Raw genomic sequence first — 25,609 nt, 5'->3', positions numbered from 1 at the left:
TCGAGAATTGCGGGCCTTTTGTGCCGTGTGCAAAGAAATACAGGTATGTGCAGTGTCCAGAAAAGAGAACGGGCTCATATAATTAAGACATTTGCAATAGACAATTGAGTCATGAGGTGGCCATCTATAAGCCTCACATTGAACATTATTGGATGCTTGTCCAGTTTTAGTCGAGCTGATGCCTTCAGCCTAACAGTCCCTCTGGAAGGGTAAACGGAACAGGGGCGGCGGGTGCAACTCGAACTTTTATTATCTTGATGTGTTTGGGATCACTCATGTGATAGTAATAGCAGTTGTTATTTGACATTGGTAGCAGTAGTTATTTGATATCTGTAGCTGGTCGCAATCCGTCAATCCACTCCAGTCCCGACATTGATTGAATCAGTGGACCGCTTGCAGCTGGACATTGACATGCTTAAATAGAGCCCCGCCCACCCCACATGCATAAACCAGAAATCAATTGTAGGCAATTGTAATGAATGATTATTTATGTACAACTGTGCATGTGCAATAATAATTGAGTTGTATTAGAATGTTTATTTATGTACAACTGTGCATGTGTAATAATAATTGAGTTGTATTAGTCACAATCAATGGGTTTGACGATCAACTAGTGTGGTCTCTGACTGATCGATTGTTCATGTCTGCTGGACAGGAAGAACGCGGAAACTCACGGCCAGATGCCTCATTCTTGCTTGAGCCACGAAAGAGGAGGCATCTGTGTTCGTGTGTTCTTTTGTTTCATTCTTATCCAGGCTGTAACACAATCACAACTCATACCGTGAGCCCCATCCAGGTAAATGGTCTCAGGTGAAACGAATGATCACATGAACAAAATAAACTGAGGTTCATTCAGCAGAAAGTTCAACAATGCTCACTGCAGGAAGGCGATGCTATGCTGATCAACCATATTTAATATTGGAAGTCGTTAAATAAAGTTATTTAAAAACAAAACATGTTGCTCAACCACTCACACTTTTTTTTTTTTTAAACACGCAATACCTGGAGAAGTGCAAAACGTAATTGGACAGACGTGACTATCAGCATCAACCTCCATGTCAATGGAGAATGATTTATTATTGGAAATGAAACACGCAAATTCTACAAGAAAATCATTGAAATCTTTATGAGGAAAAGAAAGAAAAATGGATTTTGTATTGAAATATGTGGGGGACAGTCATTTTGGTGAGTTAATGTTTTTGTCATTTTAAGTTCATATTTAATTAATGTTAAAGAAAAAGCAACGTTCTTATTGTCATGTTTAACTGCGGTTTGTTGTTTTTTGGGGTTGTGGATTTTGTTGTTGTGGGGTTTTCTTCATGTTTCTGTTCAACTCATGCCTGCCTTTATTGTCTGCGTTCTCATTAGTTTGATTTCATCCACCTGTCCCACCGCATGATGCTTCGTTGTTTTGTCCCCAGTTTGGCCCTCCCTCATTTCCCTATTAAGGTTTCATTTTTTGAGCCACATATTTCTCAGTTTCCCTGCTATTTTTAGGTCCCCTGTGTCAGAGAAATCTCTAAAAGAAGACTAGGACAAGCCTAGCTGCTAAGCAGCAAAAAGAGTAACTCAGACCAGCCAAGATTGACTTTTCTATACCATGGTAGAGGGAAGAAGCTTGGGCGAATGAACTCGTGCGTTCCTCCGCGAGGTTTTTGCACGCATTCACTAATTAACATGGGTTTGGTTTGCCCGTCATACGATCAATTCGAGTCACGAGCATTGCCGCTGAACGGATAAAGTTTATAACACGGGGGCCCACTGTACTTGTGTTTTAACAGTATGGTAACTTTGCTGTCGTCTCTGTTGCTGCAAACTTAATTTATCTTGTTGGGTTTGAAGACAGCTGACGCTCCTTAGTTGAAAAGTGCACAATATTGAGTGTTGTTGCTTAATTGGCAGGGGAGGGGCCGTCCTTTTCCCCCCTCTCTTGCAAACTGTTGCAGCTGATCTCCTCCCCCCCACATACATTGCGGTCAAGAGTGACTCTTCAATTAAGCAGACAACTGATTTAATGGGCAGGTTAGCTTAGATTCCAATACAGTTTATTTTATACTGCTTTGGACATTGGTACAAAGTAGTAAAATAGCAAAAAATAATTATGATGTTTCATTACAATTCCATGCTATTTATTGCTTGTCTTAAAACAATTTATGTTAAAGCTATTTGGTATCGTCCCCCCTCTGGCGATGGTATGTTCCAGCAGGGAAGACACAGCATTGACACAGAAGCACTTAGAAAAGACTTTCTGACTGGCATGTTAGGCAGGTAACCATTTTGTTGTTATATGAAACTAAATCAATAAATCATTGACATCTATGTACAGTATTGCTCTTTTGCTTAGGAAATGATTTCAGGTATTGAAAATAGAATATTCGAAAGAGCTAGGAACCAGAGGGGAAAAAAAATCCCAAATACTCATTGACTAACATTGATAATGAGAATTTCAGGTAGGGAACATTTTTTTAAACAATTGGTGGTATTTTTTTTTTAAACTGAGACTTGTGTTACTGTCCAGACAGAACTATTGGTGAAATAGTGGCAGTCAGTTTTGCACAAGGTAGCCCAGCTCCTGCGTTTTTAAAGAGTGGTGCTACAACTCTCTCTACATGGGAGAAATGAACTTAAAGTCTCTGTCTAAGGAGGATGTAGCTGATTTACAGTCATGTATACTCATCAACAGGATAAGTACTCTTTGGCATTGGTAACTAATATTTCTCTTATGGCAATACCTAATGCACTATTTGCCTCATCTCTACATTGCACTTTTAGGTTGAAAATGCCGAAGATGTCCAGTCTCTTAACAGTGTATACTGATGACATTATCAGCTGTGACTACATCAGCCAAATGAAACTAGACAGCAAGAAAACCTTCATTCAGTGAGTGTTTTAAAACAATATTAACATTTCATTTGAATTTCAATTTTTTTGGACAACACCACAACATATTTCTCACCGAGACATAATCTACATGCATACAGGCAATTAAAAATGAGGAAAAACACAAAAGCAACAATATTATCAATCGAATCATTTTTCATCCAAAAGTCAAACCAGATTATTTTCTGTGATTTTCTTCATAGAGCAATTGTTCTATACTCCACCACAAGACGGACTCCAATGCAGCAGCAACTAAGAAAACGCTTGGAACTTTATGGCCGGGTAACCTAGAATGCATCAAACGCCCCAGTTTACTGTATATCTGGGAATATACAGCACAATGGGCTGAGGGCTGGCCAGTTTCAAATAAGATCTGTTTAGATAGAATGACCATGACATTGAGGTAACAAAACAAAACAAAAAAACATCTGTTATTGGATTAGGGACAAATATGCTGCAATGTTTGGCTCTTTAAAGGGAGGAAGTACAACTTGGCTCCTTATTTGGCCCTCTGCAGGCCCTGTGGGATCCAATGTTCCACTCCCTATTCAACACAGACATGTGGGACATTCACTTGGCAAGCTAAACTGTGTTAAATTCACTTGAAGAGATTTCTGTCCTCTAAGCGTCAAGAATGGAATTTGTGTTGCTCCTTGTTATAAAGAACTTAGCACAATGGGCTGAGTGCTGGCCAGTTTCAAATTACATCTCTTTAGTCAAACTTACCCTGACCTTGAGGAAACAACAGAAAACATCTGTTGTTGGTTTAAGGACAAACATGCTGCAATGTTCGACACTTTTAAAGAAGGAAGTACAACTTGGCTCCTTATTTTCTCCTCTTCCGGCCCTGTGGCTCTAATTTTCCACTCCCTATTCAGCAGAGACGTCTGGGACATTCACTAGGCAGGCTTAACTGTTGAATTTGCTTGGAGAAGAGATTTCTCTCCTCTGAGTCATTCCATATTAATTGACTGTTATACAAAAGAGCTACAGACCTTAAGTCACCAATAAACTATGGCCTTCATTTTCATAGACGGCACAAGTGAAAATTCTGGCACGTCCTTATTTTTGTGCAGATGCAAGGCTCGCTGCACCCATTTGTGCATTTGGCAGACTGCCTTATACCATGCTGGACTATTCTGTGTAGCAAGGCATGCTCTAAAAGTTATGCCCATCAGGATGACATTTTGGTGGCAGAATTTCATTGTAGTGGTACTGCTGGTCTAACAGGTTTTTGAAAAATATAATCAGAGGGCAGGAATACACATTTTGAGCCTTGTGCAAGGATATAATTATGTTTCATCCATAAATACAAGTCAGAATAAAACCCTCAGATCATTGTTGAACTTAATTTATTGAACGCATCGAATTATAATCTGTAATGTTTGTCCAATAGCTGGAGTAGCAAATGCATATGGACAGATGAAGTCTGGAGATACCAATTTATTTTATTTTAACTTAGAATTTAAATATTTCATTTATTTAATTGATATATATATATATATATATATATATATATATATATATATATATATAGGTAGGCCAGAGCCAGTTGAATTCAAATTCAGGTCCCTTAACTGTGAGGCGGATGTGCTAACCAGTGTGCCACCGAGCGGCTTGGCTTGCCTGTGGTTATCACAGAGGCAAAACTATCTATTTTAAAACATACTGCTCATCCTCCAGCTCAACACGTTTCAGCTTACCAAAGCTTTCAGCTTTACAGTGTTTTTAGTAACTTTTATATAACAATATTAATCTTATAATAAATTGTATTGTGAAAAATGTTATAGATGAATCCAAATATCTATTGTAGATGTATAATCATAAATAATCAACCAATTATGTCAGACTATTTAATAGTTTTGGTTAATTATGTCATAATTTTCATTTATTATATGCAACAAATGTCATGCCACGGCATGGCAATCGGAGGTGAGGAAGAAGGGGGACCCAAAAATGTAGGAAACGGGAAATAGCTCTTGAACTAGATGGGAATAACAAAAGGTGGCCAAAGTATCAACAGAACTAGAAACTAAAATAAACTCAGGAATCAACAGGGCGGCAGAGACTGGAAGACTGGGGAATCTCTGAAGCAAGGATAACAGTGAAGAGGATACAACACAGCGAGGAAAAATGCAATGACCAGACAAGATCTTAAATGAAACTGGAGACTTAAATACCCACATGACTAATGATGCAACACAAAACAGCTGGACAAGAAACATTTGGCAGAAGGATCTGATTGGTCAACACACCTGAGCAGGTTGACAAGGACAGGTGCATGAAATCAAACTAATGAGAATACAGACAGGAAGGCAGACACACGTTACCTGAATCTGCGGCTATCAGAGAGTATATGTCTTTTATGTTATGGTTTATTTTTGATATGTTGGACTTGGTTTACTTTGCTGTGTTTACATTTTGAAAAATTGTGTGATAGCAACCAACAGGTGGGGATAACTTTTCAAACTGCTGGCATGGTACTGTTTGTACCATGTTAGTACCACTGTTTTCTATTATATTGTTCGGGCCCCTTTTATGCTCTTAATTTATTTGTCTTCCCAATGGTTGTGCAATAGGGTTGATGTCACAGCATTTCTTTTATTGTTGAATTTGTCTGCAGTGTATTTGTGTGCAGTGTGCGGCTATCATTGCCGTAGGTGTGTCTCGCACCGCCGCTCCTTTGCACAATTATCTGGCCATGCTCTCATAATAAAATTGTTAAAAACTATCTCCAGCCTCAGTCACTTTATTCTATCAATTACGTGAGACCTGCACCCGAAAAAAATACTACAGATGTTTCTCGTGGGCCAATCCACCACCCCTTATGGGGATAAAACACTTTTCTCCTCCTTTTCCTTTGCCTGGAGTGCTGTGTTACTGGTTCACCATAGACGAGAAGGCATTGTTCCAAACAGAAGGGGAGGGGCTCACACAATCTTCTCACCATTCAACTACTTTCACATCTCATGATATTTTCTCCTACCACTGTCTCCAACTGGACACCGCAAGATGAACTCCCTGGTGAAATGGGCTCTCTTTTTGTTTGTGCTCGTTTCTCTTCTTTTGAATATAATTTTGATTGGGATATATTCCAGCCGGGTGCCCAAATGTGCCTCTCAGCGCGCACATCATCTGAAGGGTAAACACGACGAGCGCAGCCGCGTGTTTGCGGATCTCACCCAGAAAGAATATTTGCAGGTTCAACGATACATGCTGAAACAGAAAGACTTGGCTATATCAACCAGGCAGCTCTCCAAACCCTCTGAAAACTTTTTGTTCTTAATAGACCTTTCTTTGCCCAGGAAAGTGGACGTTTTGTCCTACTTAGATGGGGTCGCTCCCAAGCCAGTGCGCGAAGCTACTGTGGTGGTCTTCTTTGGTTCCAGGGGCCACATTAAAGAGTATGTAGTGGGGCCTCTTCCTGACCCCACATACCACCAGGATGTCACAGAGAAAAAGTACAAGATGGAGCTGCCTATCAACTCGCGCACAGTCACCATTGGAGAGTACAAATTGTTATTCAATTTTCTGCGGCAAGAATTGTTCTCCAAGCTGCCGGAGCTCATGAAAGAAAGCTTTGGCACCAACAAAAAACTCCTTCCTTTTGAGCAAGTGCCCCGCGGTGTGCGATCAGGTGACAGAAAAACCTGGTTGTCTTTTTTCAGGGACATGAGCGGCATGTACATCCACCCAGTGGGTTTCGAGGTACTCATCAATCATGGGAGCGTAAACGAATCTCAATGGAAAGTGGAGAAACTTCTGTATAACGGTCAGTATTTTGACACGGTGGAAGAACTTCAACAGAAATATGCTGCCGGATCTGTTAAAAGAATCATTTATAAGCAGACAGATGATTACGGTTCTTTGAAGCCCAAAAACAAGCCTCTGCAGCTAAGTCCACTGCAATACTACATAGAAGGAAAACGCTTCAGCGTCAGTGGGAATCACGTCCTCTACCTGGACTGGAGCTTTGCTTTTGGCTTGAGTTCCCTGACTGGCATGCGGGTCTTTGATGTGCGCTTCAAGGGAGACCGGATTGCGTATGAGCTGAGTGTACAGGAAGCCATGTCGGTGTACGGGTCGGTGACGCCTGGAATGATCGTCACAAAATTTTTGGATTCCAGTCTTGGAATAGGCCGTTTCGCACACGAACTTGTTCGTGGTACAGATTGCCCCCATGAAGCCACCTATGTTGACACATACCGCTACTTTGACGTGAGCTCACCCATTAGAGTCAGGAATTCAATTTGTATTTTTGAGCACAACTTTGGTCAGCCTCTGAGGAGACACTTTGCGGACTTTTTTAGCAATAGTTACGGAGGGATGGTGAACAGTGCTCTGGTGTTCAGAACAATCACTGCAATAGAAAATTACGATTACATGTGGGATTTCATCTTCTACCAAAGTGGATCTATCGAAATCAAGATGCATGCCACAGGATACATCTCTTCATCTTATCTGGTCGATGGCAGTTTGAAACACGGACACCAAGTGGCAGAAAAGGTTCTGGGGAATATTCACACACACTTTCTCAACTTCAAAGTGGATCTGGATCTGTTGGGTAAGTCTGAATAATCTTTTCATGTTTGAGGTAGATGGCTTTATAATTTGAATTTCTTAAAACAGTTGATTACACAGACAAAAGTGAAACAATGAGCAGTCAGATGTTTTTTTTCAGGCACTCTGTAACAGCTCATGGTAAATGAAGACGCAAGTGCTTTCCCACACACAGTTTGCTACGCTACTAACATGAAAAACAAAAAAGTCCCCCGGTTTAATATTCTCTTTGTATCAGTTCTGTCCAAGGGGCAGCAGCTTCAAAATAACCACAGTAATATTTGTCCTACTTTTGAAAGAAAGCAAACTGTAAAATCCACCAGCACTCAGTGGTGCAAATGTTCCATGCATTTTACTTTTGCATTGAACTTGTGCATAGAGATATTACATAAACCATGTAAACCATAAACCAACCATTGTTTCTCGACTTAGAGTTGCACGTATTCTCATTCATTTTACTGTGAAAAGAACATCTCTGTCCACCTGACAATGAATTTATCATTGTGCTTTATCTACCGTGGGAATTATTCGATCATGTCATCATGGTTTTTGCAGTGGCGGTCTGTGCATTTTCACACTCAAACCTTCAGTGATTCGACTTGAATACGCCTCAGAAGCACACGTGCCATTACTGGGCTACACAGGCTATTTTCCAGAGCATTTAAACATCAATAAACCCTCATCATCAATGAAAACTTATCATTATATGTGATACTGGCAAAGATAAAAATAATTATTTAAAATGATTTCTCCACAAAGTTTTATGAAGTCCACCAAGAGCAGGAAAGTTTTAACAGGAAAGTATGCTAAATTACAAGTCACACTTTAAAATAAGAACATCATTTTATTTCTTTACCATGAATTGACTATGAAGGAAATGAAATTACAAAAACATATGAAAAACCTTTAAACACCTTTAAGCAGATCAGCCAAGCAACTTGGTGTAGCTTGGTTGATCAACATTTGTTGTTGTTTTTTTAAAATAACTTTAACAAATTAAATTTTTCAACCTTAAACACGGTTGATCAACATAGCACCGCTTCCCTGCAGTGAGCATCAAATCACGTCACATTTATCATGAGGCTGCTGGATGGCCACCTTGTCATTCAATTAGCTATTGCACCGGTGTCAAACTCAAGGCCCGGGGGCCAAATCCGGCCCGCCACGTCATTTATGTGGCCCGCGAAAGCAAATCATGTAAGTTTCCATGAGCCTTGCTAAACTTTAGCTTGTCGTGTATAATGAAAAATAAAGTTGAGATTTTTTGGTTTGTTCCCTTACAGTAATGTAAACAGTAAGTGAACAAAGTAGGCTGCTTTACTTCTGATTTAATAACCACTAAGCCATCAATTTGTTGTGTACAGTAATGATACTATGACAATTTAAAATCGACTTGGTTTCCTCAACATATCGGCCCAATGAAGGAAGTTATTGCTACAAAATGGCCCGCGACAAAAATGAGTTTGACACCTCTGAGCTATTGCAACTGTCTATTAACTATTTGGGCCCGTTCACAGATGCCTTTGCACACTGCACGTATGTCTTTGCACACTGCCGGCAACTCTCCTTTGGAAAGCCCTCAAATGGGTCTGATTGCAGGCAGATTTCATACAGACTGGCAATTCAAGTTAGCTGAATTCTAATTTGCAAAAAGCTATAACATAAAACTACAACACTGGAAGGAGCTGCTGAGCCAAATGAATAGAATATGACACAAAAAGAATAGAATATGGAGAGCAATTTTGTGAAATGTGAAATGAATTTGACCTTTATCATAGTTACTCTAATTATTATACTTTATGATAGTTATGATACTGATGTCAGGTTATGTTAGGCCCCCAGAGAAGGAAATGCTGGCCCTGAAGGCCCACCACTGTGTGTTTAACAAAATAATTTGTTTCCAGGGAACAGGGTTAGCACCCTGGAGCTTGCATAAAGATTAGACTTGTTATGCTGCAAGTCACATTAGCCTTTGTTACCCTTTTTTTCAAATGCACATATATGTAAAGTGAGTAGAAAGAGCAGTCTTAAGGTTTAGCATCTTTATGTATGTTTTTAACACACAAAATACTTTAATTTGAAAAATTAACTTGTGGCAATAACGTGTGTGTGCCTTCTGTATTTCCCCGAGTACAAGTTGACCCCGCTCATAAGTCACCCCCCCCGCCCACCCCTCCTTTCTTACCTCAATTTGTATGAATTTCACAAAAATGACTAAGTGTACCTCTGACTTTAATGATTATATAGATCCTGGCTGTCCAGTTATGATACATGTTGTGTGTTATTAAAATTATGAATTTACAGTAGCAACCTTTAGGCACATTTCTTCATCATATATTGAATAACATACTGTTGCAGTTATGGGGGGGACGGGGTGGGTCGGAAACTAGACAAGAGCTAGGCAATGTGTGCATAGACACAAATGCTGAAAATAATGTTGCAACATTAAAATGATTTGAAGTTTCAATGCTTTATTTATTGACACAGCTGAATATTAACTTGTCGAAAAGCCCTAGAAGTCATCATCACTATCTGACACGCCAACTAGCTCCTCCCATTTAACTCCTGGACGTCCTCTCCTTCCAGCTGGTCATTTGCACAAGTGTCATTTACTCTTCCACGGGTAGTCATTTTCGGACCCATCCGATTTGTTGAAATGGAAGTCATCGAAGATGATACGCTGATCTTCTTACTTGGCATATTATCGCAAGTTTTCTTTACCCAAGTGATGACTGCTGTGAAATCAATGCGTGGAAGTTTGCCCTGTGCTGTATCTCCCCTCACCTGCCGACATCCATGCCGGTTTTTTTCAAGCACATGTCTAAGGACTGAAGGAGACAAGCCAAGCCGTCTTTTACTTTTCATGCGGAGTCAAATTCCACGGGAAAAATTATCCCCAAGCCCTGTTGTTGACAACTGTTATTTAAATAGGCAGCCCTTGACAAAATAGCATTTTTAAGAATTTCTGTGCAAACACTCCAAAAAGATTGTATACTATATTGAATTAGAGGAATATATATCCAATTTAAGCCTTGTAAATGACATATTACCCTTGTTGACTTTAAACATTCAAACAAACAGTAATATAGACACTGTATGTGGGAAAATGTGGTCTGATTTGAGTTATGTGGTTATAAGTCAACCCCCCTGCTCCAACATGGGGGTTGCTCATGACGAGAAAAAAAAAAAAAAGTGCTCGGAGAAATATGGTAGATTTTTGTTATGCACACAGGCCTGGTCCCAATTCCTCATGAACAGCGGGGTCAAATATAAATCAACAGTATGGATGAAATGTACATTTTAAAAATAAAGTTAAATAACTTCGGTCTATATATCTCAATAAAGCCTTTTTGATGAAATTGCATGAAATGAATGGAATTGATTTCAGATCTTCTTTTTTTTCCCATTTGCTTATAATATTCATATTTTGAACAGAAAACATAAGAGGAACCGAAAATAAATACACACATAAATGAGTACAATGAATGAAATTGCCCCAATCAAAATGTGTGGTTGTGCTGTGCATCTTTAAATGATTTGAGCTCTCCGTGTTGTCACTCTTTCACATGTCACACATTTACTTCATATTATCACAGGCGTGATGAATAAGTCTGGGACACACACATTTCCACTTTTATTTATCCAGTCTGAGCGATAATGCAAGCAAGCATATTTTAGAGAGACTTGTCCTGCAAAAGTGGCATTCCTTAAAATGTATTTTCGTGATTTGGCCAAATGCATTTTAGATGTAACATCCATTATAAAACTTTTAAATCTAATCCAAACATATCATGTTTTAAATGACACTAAAACCTTATATGGAATTTCCCATTGCAATAATTTGACATTCAAGCCACACATGCACAAATAGCAACATTAAAACAAACTTTGGCAGATGATGCCTCAGGAATAAATTGTAAGCCTCATGAAAAAGTTGTTTTGCCATTGAAGCCAAAGACCCATTTTCATCTGTTAGGATGTGAAACTTCCTAAGTTCAAATCTCAGCAGATGTCCTTACCTGCTGTTGGAATTAAGTGTAGAATTACAATACATCAATGTCATTTTTCATTTTCTGAGACATAAGCCTGATTATGGTCATGTTTTACATCTATTCCTCTAGGAGGGAAGAATGTGTTCCAAACCAAAGATATGGAGTTTGTGAATGTGACATTACCATGGATACCTGACCGCTATGCTATGGTTCCACAGCTGGTAGAAAAGCAACTTAAAACAGAAAAGGTAAACCTTAAACTTAATGAATGAGACTTTTTAAGGGATGGACTACATTCAACCCTAATAGAGTAAACACAGGTGAGTACCAAAAAAAATAAATGTTGATAAAGTCAATTTATTTCAATCATTTGTTTCAAAACATGATATTTGAGTTCCTATATTAGTTCACCTCACAGTGTGAAATATTTTTTATGTTAATTCATTTTTTATTTTGATGATTATTTGATGATTTGATTTATGCTCGGCTCGTCGCTGCTGGCCAGGCCTCCCTGCTTGGCTCATCGCCGCTGTTCAAGGCCTTCCTACTCGTCCCCAGCTGACTACGTGACTCGTCGCTGCTGGTCTAGCTTTCCTAGCTCACTACCCGGCTCGCCACTGTTAGGTGCCTGGCTACTCAGTACTGGCCCGGCCTTCCTGCACGACTTGTCACAGCCCCTGCTTGATGCTGGCTGTTCGGCTCGTCGCTGCTGGTTCTAACCTTCCTGACTATGCTACGCGACTCATCGCTGCTGGCCCTGGGTCTTCCTGCACGTCGCTGGTTGGTCAAGGGCTGGTTGCTTGGTTTGTCGCACCTGCGTCATCGCTAGCCTCGGCGCACCTTCTCGCCGCTGACTAGCTGGTCCCACTCGATGTCGGTCAGACGGTCAATCCACCACCATCAAATTTAAAACTGCTAAATTGTTGATAAATGTTATATTTTCGTGTATATTTACTACAGTTATTCCTATACTCGGATACAATTTCTAGCAACCTATAACCTTGTCAAAAGTAGCACTCAAATCAAAACGATATTGTCTGATGGACTAATGTGCTCACATTTGCAGGAAGCTGCTCTGCATCACGGGACAAAAACTCCTCGCTACCTGCACATTGCAAGCAACAAAACCAATGCCTGGGGTCATCAACGTTCTTATCGACTCCAGGTAATAAGCTTCACTGGAGACCATCTCCCAGAGAGTGAGACAGAGGAACGAGCCATGTCATGGGCCAGGTGAGACCAAACAACTTCAAAATCTTTACATTTACAATTTGAAAATTATATTGTCAGAAAAAAAGTAGTTATATGCCGTGTCACATCAAGGGGTTAAAATTTTTTAAAAATGTATACAGTATGTTGTTGTTTTTTTTTTTGGTCTGTTGCACCATTGGATATGTTTGCATAATTATGTATTTTATGGATGAATGTTTTAGGGGTGCCAAATTATTCACCAAAATAGAATTTACCTCTTTATTTATTATTACTTTTTATTCATTTAGTTACCTTTTTTGTAAACAGTAACATAAACATGACATTTTCTTCTGAGCCTCTCAATGTAATACAATAGTGAAGTTATTGTTAAAAAAGTGACCAAATAGATGCTGTGCCAAAATTGATCTCTTGGCCTAAACTCAAATGAGTGCTTCCACCTTTAACGTGAGCAACTGTTGCCTCACTTCAGTGGCATAAGGTCAATATTGATCATTTCAGATGACATCTCTTACTGTGGAGTTATTCCCTTCTGATATCAAATGCATGTTGGAAGAGGTTCTGTCTATCTTTCCCAATTCTTGCTCACCTGTTGCTGGAATCCTTTTCTGCTCTGTTTCCAGGTACAAAGTCGCCATCACTAAGTATAAGGACTCAGAGCAGACCAGCAGCAGTTTGTATAATCAAAACAACATGTGGACCCCGGCAGTTGACTTCAGCATGTTCATTGAAGACAATGAAAGCATCGAAAATGAGGTGACTCCTAAAAAACTAATAGAACGATTCAGCTAAGGTGGCTGTTAGCAACCAGCGGTTCCGGAGCAGCATGTGGCTCTTTCACCCTCATGTTGCAGCTCTTCATGGCTTGTGAAAATCAATAGTGCTAGTTTGAAGCCGACTATGGATGTCGTAACGAGCAAGGCATTTGAAATGCAGTAAATGCAGTTTGTGCAGTTGGACAATAGGGCGACACCTAGGATGTGTTTAGAGCGAGGGAACACAAAATGCGATGTGAGACAGCCAAAGTAAAACGGGAAACGGAAATTTAATGCAGCCTTTTATATTAAAAGAGCCCATTTCAAAACGAGACATATCAGTATAATAAAAGAATAGTTGGGTGAACTTCGATAAAATTTTAAGTTGAACAGATAAACTAAATATTTTAAGTTTTGCTTTTGAGTTTGCTCATCTCCGAATTCTGATTTTTCACAACTCAACTCAGTTGAACTAATTTATATTTTTACATTGTAGTAACTTTTAATCCTTACTTGAACCAACTCTTCTGTAAATTGTACTAACTTGAAATTTTACAGTGTGATTTTTATTCCTAACTTCTGTTAACTCTCCCGCAAGTCGTAGTAATTTATACATTTGCATTGTATTAGCTTTTCATCCTTACTTCTGCTAACTCCCCTACAATATGTTCTAATTTAGAAATTTACATTGCACACTACAATTGTTTAGAATGTAACCCCACTTTATAATTTCGAACCAATAACTGCTAATCAAATGTATAAATAATTACAGATGCGGCATCCAAAACAATTGTTTTATTTACTGTATCTCTTACAACAGGGCCAAGTATAATGTAAGTATAGTATGTATACTTGTAAACTTTGAGACTGAATGAAAGAGCAAACATGCATGTCCAAGACCATACAGAACCAGTATGAACTATATCAATTTAATCAATCTGTTTAAAAGATTAAAAGACTTACTCAGTGCCATAACTTTAGTTCTCAAAAAATATTATTACAACCAGAACTATAAATCTACATGTTATCAATCTCTTAAAAAGTTACTGAGCACATTAACTCCATGAATAAACGAAGAAACACAAGTCATTTGTACATATGACCACACAGCATCAACGTGAACTATGAAACTAACAAATGATTACAAGGTCACCATGTACCATAACTTGCAAATTATTTTTTGTAGCACTGCTCTAATATGTGGCAATTGACAAACATGTTTGAGGAAATACAAAAGTTCCAAATATGTAAATGTAAGAGACTGCAGACCCTCTGCGGTCCAGTCGATAGTGCTTCAGTAGTACTGCTTCAACGGGGTGGGTGAATTTGCATAATTAGCACTGCATTCATTTTAATCTGAAAAGCAAAGATAACAATTTGCTGGGGATTAGTAAAGCAGTCAATAAAAATTTTAAACGTTTTATCCTATTTGATGACAATGTTAACAGCAGACTGGACATTAGTTTACAAGACTGACAATACAATATTCTGACCATTTTTAAACTTTTAATATAATTTACTTCAATAAGATGAATTAAGATATTAATTTAAGACACTACTCAAAATAACAACAACAACATCAGTTGAGGTTAAGAAAGTTGGTGGTCAGTATAAAACATATTGGCCAATTAAAGCAGTAACATCTCAGTACATCACCGACACAATTATGATGCAGGTGAATCTGTCACTACACTTGGTGAAATTTCCTCCTAGGAATTAATCATGTACAGTGGACCCCGGTGTTACAGCGTCCCTGTCTTTTTTTCATATTGCGATGTGGATTACTGAGTTTTTGTTCCCCCTCTTTATGGTATTTTCCCAGCTTTGCGACTAAAAAAACTGTCATGACCCTAGGGGATTGGCTGTATTTGTGTTGTTTTGTCTTTATCTGCAGGCGTTTTTAGGTAATTGCACTTATTTTCTGTTGCCGTCAATGCCTCAATGCAACACATCACTACAATGCTGTTCTGCTATTGGTCAGCCTCACTCGTTTCTAAACGGCGGAATAGTAAAGCTTTGTTCTATCGTGAGTGGTTACAAAACCTTATTTATAGTGCATTTTACAGCTTAATTCAAACTCGGTTAGCCCTGGGTCCTAGTGATGTTAAAGAGAGAAGTAAACAGATGATTTATATGGAACCAAAGCTAGAGATAATCAAGAAATACGAAGCTAGCCTAGGCTACCCTTATTCGTGAATATGGCCATAACAAGCGCCTCTCAAAGATAAATAAGTCCTTTATAATTTTTTATGTTCGATGTTTCCTGATTGTATACATATATATTATATATACGTTGCATTTACTATACTCTTTTTGTTCCAATTTTTAATATGTGTGTACAATTTTTAAGTTTTTACCTGGGGATCTAAACGCTTTAGCTATTTAACATAGGTTTGGATTGCCCGCCATACAGTGAATTTGACTTACGAGCTCAACCGTGGAATGGATTAATCTCATAACACGGGCCCCAATATATTTATGTATTCTATTCTACACTATAACGATATTAACTCTGATATAAATTCATTCAACGTCTTATTATTCGAATGGTTAAAACACAGTAGCACATGGACTTTATTTGGGGAACTCAGCCTGATGTAATCATTCATAAAACTCAATAACCAATCACTCAAGCAGCCCCATGTTGTTTCATGTTGCAACACCATTAGCATCAGTTAACCACTAGCCACTAGCTTTAGCTAATAAGTGAAAAGCTGTGTTTGAATATTTATTGAAAATATGTATGGCACCTACAGCCTACGTACAACATGAGGTACCACACAACAAAACTCAATAAATCTGCAGTATCATTAATTTTGTTTAATTGAAAATTGGTTAGAACTTACCTGTGTGTACACGAGACCGAGGAAGCAGACACAATGAGACTTCAAGTGTCAACTTAGTTGGCTTTCCCGCATTTCACATTAAATTAATAAAAGTTGGCAGAATTATCGTCCCTTGTTTTGAATGCCAACGTAAAGATATACGTAACACCAACTCACCAAGTTGTTTTGGAGCACACAAATGGCCTGCTGTGTTGTGTTAATTTACATTATTACCCTTAATGTCAATAATTACAAATTTTAAGTTTTGCCAACTTAAATCACTGTTTTAGGCCAAAAACATACAAGGTTTTTTTTTTTTTTGCAGTACAATATAGGTAAACAAAATATTGTGTGTATGTGTGTGTGTCTTCTCCATGAAAACTGTAGCAAAATGGTTCTTTCAGTATTAAAACAAATCCAAGGCATTTAGTTTGGCGCTCTGCCTAACTGTTTGAATGTTTATTATAGGATCTGGTTGCCTGGGTGACCACCGGTTTCCTTCACATCCCGCATGCTGAGGATATCCCCAACACAGTAACTGTGGGAAATGGTGGTGGCATCTTGCTGCGACCCCATAACTACTTTGATGAGGACCCTTCCATTCACTCTTCTGATGGGGTCCACTTCGTTCCGGGCAGTGAAGAAAGCTGTGAATACAACAGGATGGGCTGCCTAGCTCAAGAGACCTGCAGCCCTGTGCTGGAACCGTTCACATACAATGGTTTTGATGGCGTTATGAAATTTGAGGACTGAGCAGACAAGACCTATTTGTACTATTATAGGGCCTGTATTGTACGAATTGAACTTTTTGGAGCTTTATAATAATAATAATGAGTTACATTTATATAGTGGCTTTCATGAAACCCAAGGCGCTTTACAAAGCACAGCACAAACACACAGTAATCAGTGGTGGTAAACTATGTTGTGTGGCCACAGCTGCCCTGGGGCAGACTGACAGGCGAGGCTGCCATACTGCGCCTACGCCTGCCCCGTTCAAAGCAAACATCTGGGTCCTCTCTTTGTCCTCACTTGAGTACTACTGCCCCTGTATTCTCCACACAGCCTAAACTCATGCCTAATTTCTCCTAGCAGTCCAGTGATGCACTGTGACAATGTCATGAAAGGGGCGTGGCAGCCACACTGACAGAGGAGCCAGGAGTTTGGTTAGAAACATAGTTGCCTAAATAACTGCTACTGTGCCAAAGCTGATAAATAATTATAAACACGCCGATAGTTAAGTATGGAATGTTTTAAATAGCATGGTACAGGCCCTTCAAAGGTGCAACAGAAATGTATGAGGTTAATGCTGACTTTCTTGTGCAAAGTAAAAATCTGAAATCAACAAAGTCATGTCACGTCTCTGCCACCAGCCTGTCTTCATGTTGTATTCACAAAACTGAACTCCTTAGCTTTAAACTTGCTGAAATAACATTGTTGAAATGAAAAATGGATTTGGATGCAGCATTCACTAACAAACCACATGTTTTCTTCTCATCACCACAGGTACACTTCAAATTATGAAGCTCATGTCCTGTGTGCATAGTTTTCAAGTGCTTTCTGCTTTTATTCATAACTTTCCACATCAAAATTGCTTACCTGACGTAGGGCTTTCCTTATCGTCTCATTTGTTACAACAACCACAGTTTCACTTAAACACTGATTCCCTATTAAGGTCCTTTGAGAGGAAACGTGGTGCTGGTCCCCCATGTACAATTGAAACAGCAATCACCGTTCCTGCCAAAAAGTACTCATCTTCTTCATGTTAACTCTAAGCTTATTTTAAGTCTCAGTTTAACCATTGCTAGCTCATTGCGCTTCATAGCTTTGCATGCAAAGAGGAAGCTGTTTTCACAGCATCTGCTCGTAAGCCTTGAATGTGCATCTAGGAACCTGAATGAAGCACCGACAAGCTTCCCAAAGCTCTCTTGAAATTGAGGGATATCTGATATAGCCTCTGCTTAAAGTTGCAACAAGTGTCAACCTTGTGAACTGGGGCACAAGTTAATTGGAAATTCCAAAAAACTAGAAATGAGAAGAGGCCTCATCCACTCTTGAAAAAGTGAACAAAATATTAAGAAATTAATATCATGACATGCTCAGCTTCAAAACTCTAGGAGTAAGACCGTTCTTACCTTTTGGATTGTACACCAGATAATGGTTTTCTGGAGGTCCATCAAAGATGGGGCGAGTCCTTAGCTGGTTTATAAGTAGGGAGAGGAATTCACGCCTTGGGCCACCTGTATCCAACCCCCTGAACCAACCCCTAATGATGAAGCAGCCAGCATCATCATTAAACCTGATGAACAAATCGTTGTCATCAGCACATGAGCTTCATCAAAACCCTCTAACTGCACCATCCCATACACCGGATCAAGTAATATTGAACCGACTGACTCTCTTGTGGTTTATTGCCAGTGCCAAATCCCTCTGCCAAGAATCTGGTGTACTATTAGCCGCAACCAGTGGCTTTTTACTGAGGTTTTATGATTAAACTGCAACCCTAAACACATTACACAAGTACATTTCATACATGATTATGATTCTGGCAACACAGATCATATAATTAAGAGTGTATCAAAGCGGTGAAAGCATTCTATCCCAATATACAGAGTGCTAAGGAAAGACTGCTTGCGCCATGTAGTTTGTGAGGGATTGTACAGAGAGAGCAGCAGCAAGAGCACGGAGCCCTGTACTCTTATCACTGACACCTAAAACAGCCCGTGGGTCATGGGTATGTTTGTTTTTTGAAATTTTAAAAGCATCACAACAAATGCTTGTTTTACAGGGTCCATTCTGAGCTAGATGACAGGACAGAGCTGTAGCAAGTGAAGGGTGAAGAAAAGTGTGACTGTTGGCAGTTCCCAAGGGGGAACACTGCTGGGACGAGACATTCCTGATGGACATTTTTGTTCGTTTTGTAGAATGATCCTTGGACTCAAATGCGTACATGACTGAGCATAGACACGCGACTGGGGACCGTGACTGAAGTTATAACAGCGTCTGGCTGAGCCAGAGGCAGTCTACAGGTTGTCCCCCTTTATTAAAAACAAGGAGCAGGAGCAACAAGCACACACTTGCCAACATCTTATTCAAAACGTTTTCTTTGTTTCTTAAAAGATAGAAATTAAAATATTTCTATGAAAGTTGAAAAAAAGTTTAAAGATTGCACTTTAGAAATCTCATAAAATGTGCTTCTATGCTATTTACAGATGTATTTCAAGCATGGCAGATGTTTTGCACTTGAATGTTAAAAGTGAGTTACAGTATGTATGTTAAATGTCATCTAAAACAAATATTTTTTTCTGTCATTTTTAATGAAAAATTGAATATTTGTGAGGGTGAAAATAAATCACCTTTTATTTTAAGACGTAGAAGACCTCTCAATTTCTTGCCCCCCCAAAGAAAAAAAAACCCGTATGATTTGTAAATATACAGATATTTTTATGGTTCACAATGAAATTACTTGGGTTTAGGGCAAGAAGAATGTGTATTGAAGAAATACATTAGTAGTGGATATGACTATTGAAATTCGTGCCTTGACAAAACTAAAGGATGCAGGGATTTTTTGTTTGTTTTTTAATAATAAAAGATGAAGTAAGGGTGTACTCGAAATGATAGATATGACCTCAAAAGTGAATTAGCAATCTTGTTCTTATTTTGAATGTATAAGTTACTATGATTGTGATCATTAGTAAAAATCAAGCCCACAGTTGGTGATTTGCTGAAGGAGACCATAGATTTGGGAAATTTTGTACTTATCTGGAGAACAAATTTGATTGACATCAAGAGCATTTGTTTAGTTTGGTTGAGTTTCACACATTTGCCTTAAAGTCAGGTGAGACCACTTTTAACTTGTGTTCCTTTCCGAAACAGACGTGACACTGTAATAATTCTTTACCAGTCCGGATTACACAAACCACACATGAGCCCATTATAGGAAAATTCCATTTTAGTCATGGGATAATAAACTTGCCAAATTACAAATATTCAATGAATTATGCTGAACAAGTGTGCAAATAAATGTGTTGCATGTATGCAACACAAATTCAGTGGACACATCAATACAATTGAGTATGAAATGTTCCATTTACCAGACTTGCTTTCAACCCCCCCAAAAAAGTGCATTGTACAAATAATACAGTCTGACAATAAAGGGGGATTTTTTTTTTTAAATTATCAAAAAAAAAAACAAACCTGTTCGAACAGGTCTGTACCTTTTGTAACCAATGTCAATAGCACGTACCATACATTCATTCATTAACTATTCATTTCAAGTGTAAACACAATGATGCCTAATGAACATATAGTGCATCAATGGGACTGATCATATTTTCCGCACTAGAAGGCACACCGGATTATAAGGCGCACCATCAATAAATGGCCTATTTTAAAGCTGGTTTCATATATAGGGTGCACGGCTTTATAAGGTGCATAGAATAGAAGCTACAGTAATGGCTGGGGTTGCATTGTGCATCCACTAGATGGAGCAGTACTAAAGGGAACGTCAACAAAACAGTCTGCTTCGTCGGTCAAATTTTATTCTTAGAATATAAGCGTTGTCACATCTTCCAAAATGAATAAAAAGCTGTTTTATTTTAGGACTGAAGAATAGGGAAAAAATACTTCTTGATTACAAATACAAGACTGTTTAGATCAATGTCAAAACGAATCAAGAGTTAAAAAGAATATCATTATGATTCAATTAAAAATTAAATCCTTTCACCAAATTACAACCAAAAACCTTAAAATGTATTGCTTTGATGATTTTATAAACAGTTCTATTTCATGCTAAGTATGGCGTTGTTAAGTTTACAAACACACGGGTTAGTTTATGCAGTCAGCATCAGTTGTCAGGATTATTTAGCAGGCGCAATCGGGAGGTCGCTGTGTGTTAAGGATGGAATGCAGGCCATGCTCATTCAGGACTCCTTTGAAAGCAATTACTGTAAGTCTGTGTTTTTATGTGTTTTGGACATCGTTGTTGCAACATGCTGATGACATTTGCTAACTTCAAATACCTTTTATATGCATCATACTCTTGCCTACGATCTAATTTGCATATGCAAAGCTCGAGCTCATGCTTCGCAATCGCAATAGCTAATTTGAAATCAATGCACATCCTTTCGCATGGGTTATTTGTGGCGCATTGTTTACTTGGCAATGGATAATGCTTATTTTGTTTTTACTTTTAGTTTGACTCTGCATGTTCATGAAGCTCAGTCCACTAAATTGAAATAAAGTAGCAGGACACTCAGCTTCATGACCTGTGAGACTTTGCATTTGGCTTGCTGTTGACCATCGCTCACATACTACTTGTATCCAACACGTTCTGATAACAGTACAGTTATACATATCATACAGTATGATTGACATATTAGGTGCACTGCCAGCTTTGAGAAATTTGAAGGATTTTAAGTGTGCCTTATAGTGCAGAAGATATGGTAGTTTTCCTGGTTATTTCTTGCAGTTTTCATGGTACTGCAGAATTAACTGTCACTTTCTTTTTTCCCCCAAATATATGTCTGATAGGAAAGATATCGGTGTCTAAATAATTGTAAATAATATTTTCAAACATCTGTATATTCCCATGACCAAATCAAAGAAATAAAGATTGCCATACTTTTTGTAAAATAAACATGCAAACCAACAACATTAATGCAATCTTGTGAACTTCAGAAAAATAACTGTCAAAATGTTGCCATTTTTTAATTTGGTGTCTCAAAATCACAAAGAGGTCAACTTAAATCAGAACATTTTCATAAAATGCAGTATCAATAGATGTATCAATTTATCATATTTGTATTAATGTTACCAAATTGTTTTCAAATTTACACGTGAAGTCCAACAGCAACCAAACAAAAAGGTACTGGCAATAGTGGCAAATGAGTAACGTTATAGTGACGTTACGTGTGGGGTTTCTCATGAGTGTCTGGCCAGGTGCCAGGTGATGAAACTTCCTATAGCGAGGCCACCGCAGAACATGATGACAAGGCTATAGCGTTGGGAGTTCAATCCTACGGTCCGCATGGACGATGTTGCCAAATCTGAGAAACTGTTTATCTGTTGACAAAAAAATAAATAAATACATAAAATAAAATACTACTGCTTAACCAGGTTAGCTAACAACATTTTTTGAATTCTCTCTTGAAAATTCATGTGACTCATCATGACATATTGTGCTGATATGAAATCACAGAGGTTACACTACATTTTTTTTTTTTTTTTTGCTGGTCCAGCATTCATCAGTGCCCCACCTCCTTTCCGTCATCGTCGGTCCGTCAATTTTTTTTGAGCCAGACAGTCTGACAGTCTGCCTTTGTATTTTTGCCTAACCTTCCACCACCACTAGAGAGCAACATTTGACTTTTTTTTCTGGTCCGTCATTCTTCAGGCGCTGGTCAACTTCTGCCTGCACTCATACTAATTATTTTTTTTCTGTTTTTGTACTTATACTTAGTGTTAACACCATGTCTGTAGTTCTACAGTTACACTGCAATTGAAAACACAACACAATAATATAAGTGTAACACCACAACAAAGCCAGCAAAGGGGTTTAACCCTAGGCTATAAAACATCATCATGTTTGTTAATGCACATCTGAATGATTGCATGGGGGACGAGAGTGTAATTAGCAACCATGTCTACTGGATGGATTTATCATGCTTTATATGATACTCAAATTGTGGATGTTGCTTCTCATTTATAACTGCTTGGCCAGCAATTGTTGAAGACTGTTTTCAAAACCTTTCATTCAGATTTGTCTACATTTGTTTTAATTTCACCTGACACATAAACTACAAGTAAAACAAAGTATTACTGAGGTTGAATTGACTATAAAACACCTTTGATCAGGAAATAAAAAAACTTCTATCTTTCACTTCCTGGCCAAGAGCCAATCAGAGATAAATGCAAATTTGTTCTGCAACCATTGGTTACTTGAACGAGTGACTGCCTTGCAGTGGAAACGCAACCCAGAATGCTCTTGCTCTTATCGGCAAGCAATTTCTGATGTAAAACATATTTAAAAAGCAAAATAACACAAAAAAAAATTCTTAGCGCTTAATTCTAAACATTACTTTTAACTTTTGCTTGGCGATATTGTGTACAGTATGGGTTTTGCTTTATGAAACTACAAATAAATCACTGTGAAATCAGCTGCGTTGTAGTTGTGAATGACTATTGTCACATCAACTGCGGGCTAATTGAAGTTTCTACTGTAAAGATGTGGCAATAATAGCAGAAAAACATGTCAGTTGAATTACATTTCAGTGAGCAAAAAGTGGTGTTGTGGTCTGATGGACATCTGACGTAATGTCTATCCCAACAATTACAACGATGGATGAAAATTGCATTTCAGACATTTTTAATTCGCCTCTTTTTCTTTTAAGCATTCCCACCATTTGGCGGTCTGTCTGCAAAACGGGTGACTGTTGGTGACGTACTGACAGACAGTCCGTCAGTGCTGCCAATCTCTGTCAGATCAAATCCTTGACGTGAAGCTGGATCAAATCAAACATTCCCCGTGCTTTTCCCTGTACTCTCCTGCTAGTTTCCTGCTAGCTTCACATGAAATCAGAATCATATGCAAAAATAGCGGAAAATTTGATCATTGTTCTGTGCCAAATTCAAAATGAGGCTCATTCTTTTGTGGAATAATGTGCCCGTCATAGGCCAACAGACTACGCGTAAGTTGATTGATGAAGGATGAGGGTCAGACGTGCTGCTGCTATAGCAACACAGGAATTCTACCTAAATAAGTTGTGATTGTATATAGAAAAATGCGGATTTTGCTTTTGTTGAGTTAGATATTTCTGCATGCTTCCTGAAGTAAAAAGTTTCTGCTGTGAAAATTGAGTGATGTATTTCCTGTTAAAATAGTATTAGGGTAAAATTGCATTAAGTATAAAGAAAATTAAAATAAAAATAGAAAAATTAAAATAAATATTTCTCCCATCTATTTTGGGCTAAAACTTATCAAATATGTCAAATGTTGCTATTGCTTCTGAAAATATAGATGATGATGTCTGCATTTGGTGATTTTTGTGCAGCTAAGCATAAAATCTGAGGATTTTTATAGCTATTTAAGTTTTGTTATACTTAAAAAAAAAAATCAAGATTTTACTGGGGAACGACTGATTTTTAGTTTTTTTATTTATTTATTTTTTATGCTGCTGCTTATGAAGACTCATATATGCCTAAGGTAGGTGTCTGTTTTGGTCACAAGCTGCTTTGGTTTTGAAAATATTTAAAGTTTCTGAAAATAGGCCCCCTACGATTTGGCGCTGGGCCCCGTTTCCCATCAACTAACATTGAAATCTGTGCCTCAACACAAACAAATCTAAAATTATGCTCCTCAGCGACCATGCCACTGCCGACCTGCCTCCAGTTACAGATTTAGATGGCACAGTAATAGAGTTGATGGATACATAGAAATATCTAGGGCATCTAGTCAGATAAAGACTTCCATTTCAAACATCAAATCTCTCACTTGTTTAAAAAAACTCTAATTCATACTGAGTTTTCTATAGAGATCCAGATTTTATTTTTCTATCACCACAATAAATTATCTAGCCAAAAGCGTATTTTTATGGCAGCTTGACTATGGCGACACAATCTACAGAAGTGCATGTCCCACCACCTTGGCAAAACTGGATCCCAGTTATCACTCTGCCCTAAGATCTATACCAAACCAAAGCCTTTAGAACCACCACTGTACCTTATACTGTCACACAGGACTATCATCCCTCAAAGGTTATCACACTGGAATTACATGACTTCTAAAGCTGTTACAGGTACTCTCCCTCAATACATCTGCTCCAAATTCATTATAGTTTCAGTGTAATGTAAATCTCAGTTAAAATAGTCGGTTGCGTTTTGAGGTTCTCACTATAAGGACTGAGTTAGGGAGGAAGAGTCTGTCCTATTTTGGGTCACGGGCATGGAACGATCTACAAGCCCACTAGAAACTAAGCTCTCCTCATACCTTTTGTTCATTTCAAGCATGCTATTTCCAAACTCCTTGTAACAAGGAGTCTATTCAGTAATGAATAGACTGCTGATATTACAACTTTTATTGCTGTGATCATTACTGCTATTGTTAACAATTTTAACCCTAACCTTTTCTTATAATTACTTTCCTCTTTCTGAACTTTTGTTAAATTATCTCACTCTTCAAGTCTACTTTCTGTAAACTCTTCTCCAGAACGTCCTTTTGCAAAAGACATGTACATCTCAATGCATCTCTTCCAAATTAAATACAACTAAAACAATAAATACCTTGAAGCAGTTGCTACACAAACTCTAAAAAACTGAACCAAAATGTAAACATGTCTTGCATTTTACCAATATATATCACCACTGTGTAATGTATGAAAAATGCTCATGTTGT

The 25,609-nt window shown here is 38.2% G+C and overlaps 2 protein-coding genes and 1 long non-coding RNA gene across 3 annotated transcripts in view; 2 read left to right on the top strand and 1 right to left on the bottom strand.

Annotated features, from left to right (window-relative positions):
- The first annotated feature begins 2,224 nt into the window (after window positions 1–2,224).
- Window positions 2,225–3,556, top strand: LOC148410199 (uncharacterized). The gene is made up of 3 exons (XR_015868218.1): window positions 2,225–2,450; window positions 2,519–2,880; window positions 3,084–3,556. It is a non-coding gene; the product is annotated as an uncharacterized LOC148410199 (long non-coding RNA).
- A 2,292-nt stretch (window positions 3,557–5,848) lies between these two features.
- LOC148410198 (primary amine oxidase, liver isozyme-like) lies at window positions 5,849–23,375 on the top strand. The gene is made up of 5 exons (XM_088436939.1): window positions 5,849–7,444; window positions 11,562–11,680; window positions 12,499–12,665; window positions 13,265–13,397; window positions 16,690–23,375. The coding sequence occupies exons 1-5, from the start codon at window positions 5,893–5,895 to the stop codon at window positions 16,972–16,974; spliced, it is 2,256 nt and encodes a 751-aa protein (XP_088293065.1). The 5' UTR covers window positions 5,849–5,892; the 3' UTR covers window positions 16,975–23,375.
- Window positions 20,153–25,609, bottom strand: part of LOC148410197 (apoptosis regulator BAX-like) — a 12,332-nt gene continuing 6,875 nt past the window's right edge. Inside the window, exon 6 of the mRNA XM_088436940.1 lies at window positions 20,153–22,281. Within this exon, the coding sequence (XP_088293066.1) occupies window positions 22,141–22,281 (141 nt within the window). The 3' untranslated portion in view covers window positions 20,153–22,140. The remainder of the gene's footprint in view (window positions 22,282–25,609) is intronic.

This window comes from Hippichthys cyanospilos, chromosome 16 (genome assembly GCF_059441005.1).
Source record: "Hippichthys cyanospilos isolate Australia breed blue-spotted pipefish chromosome 16, RoL_Hcya_1.0, whole genome shotgun sequence".
Lineage (NCBI taxonomy): Eukaryota > Metazoa > Chordata > Actinopteri > Syngnathiformes > Syngnathidae > Hippichthys > Hippichthys cyanospilos.
This window is presented reverse-complemented; position numbering and strand designations above follow the sequence as displayed.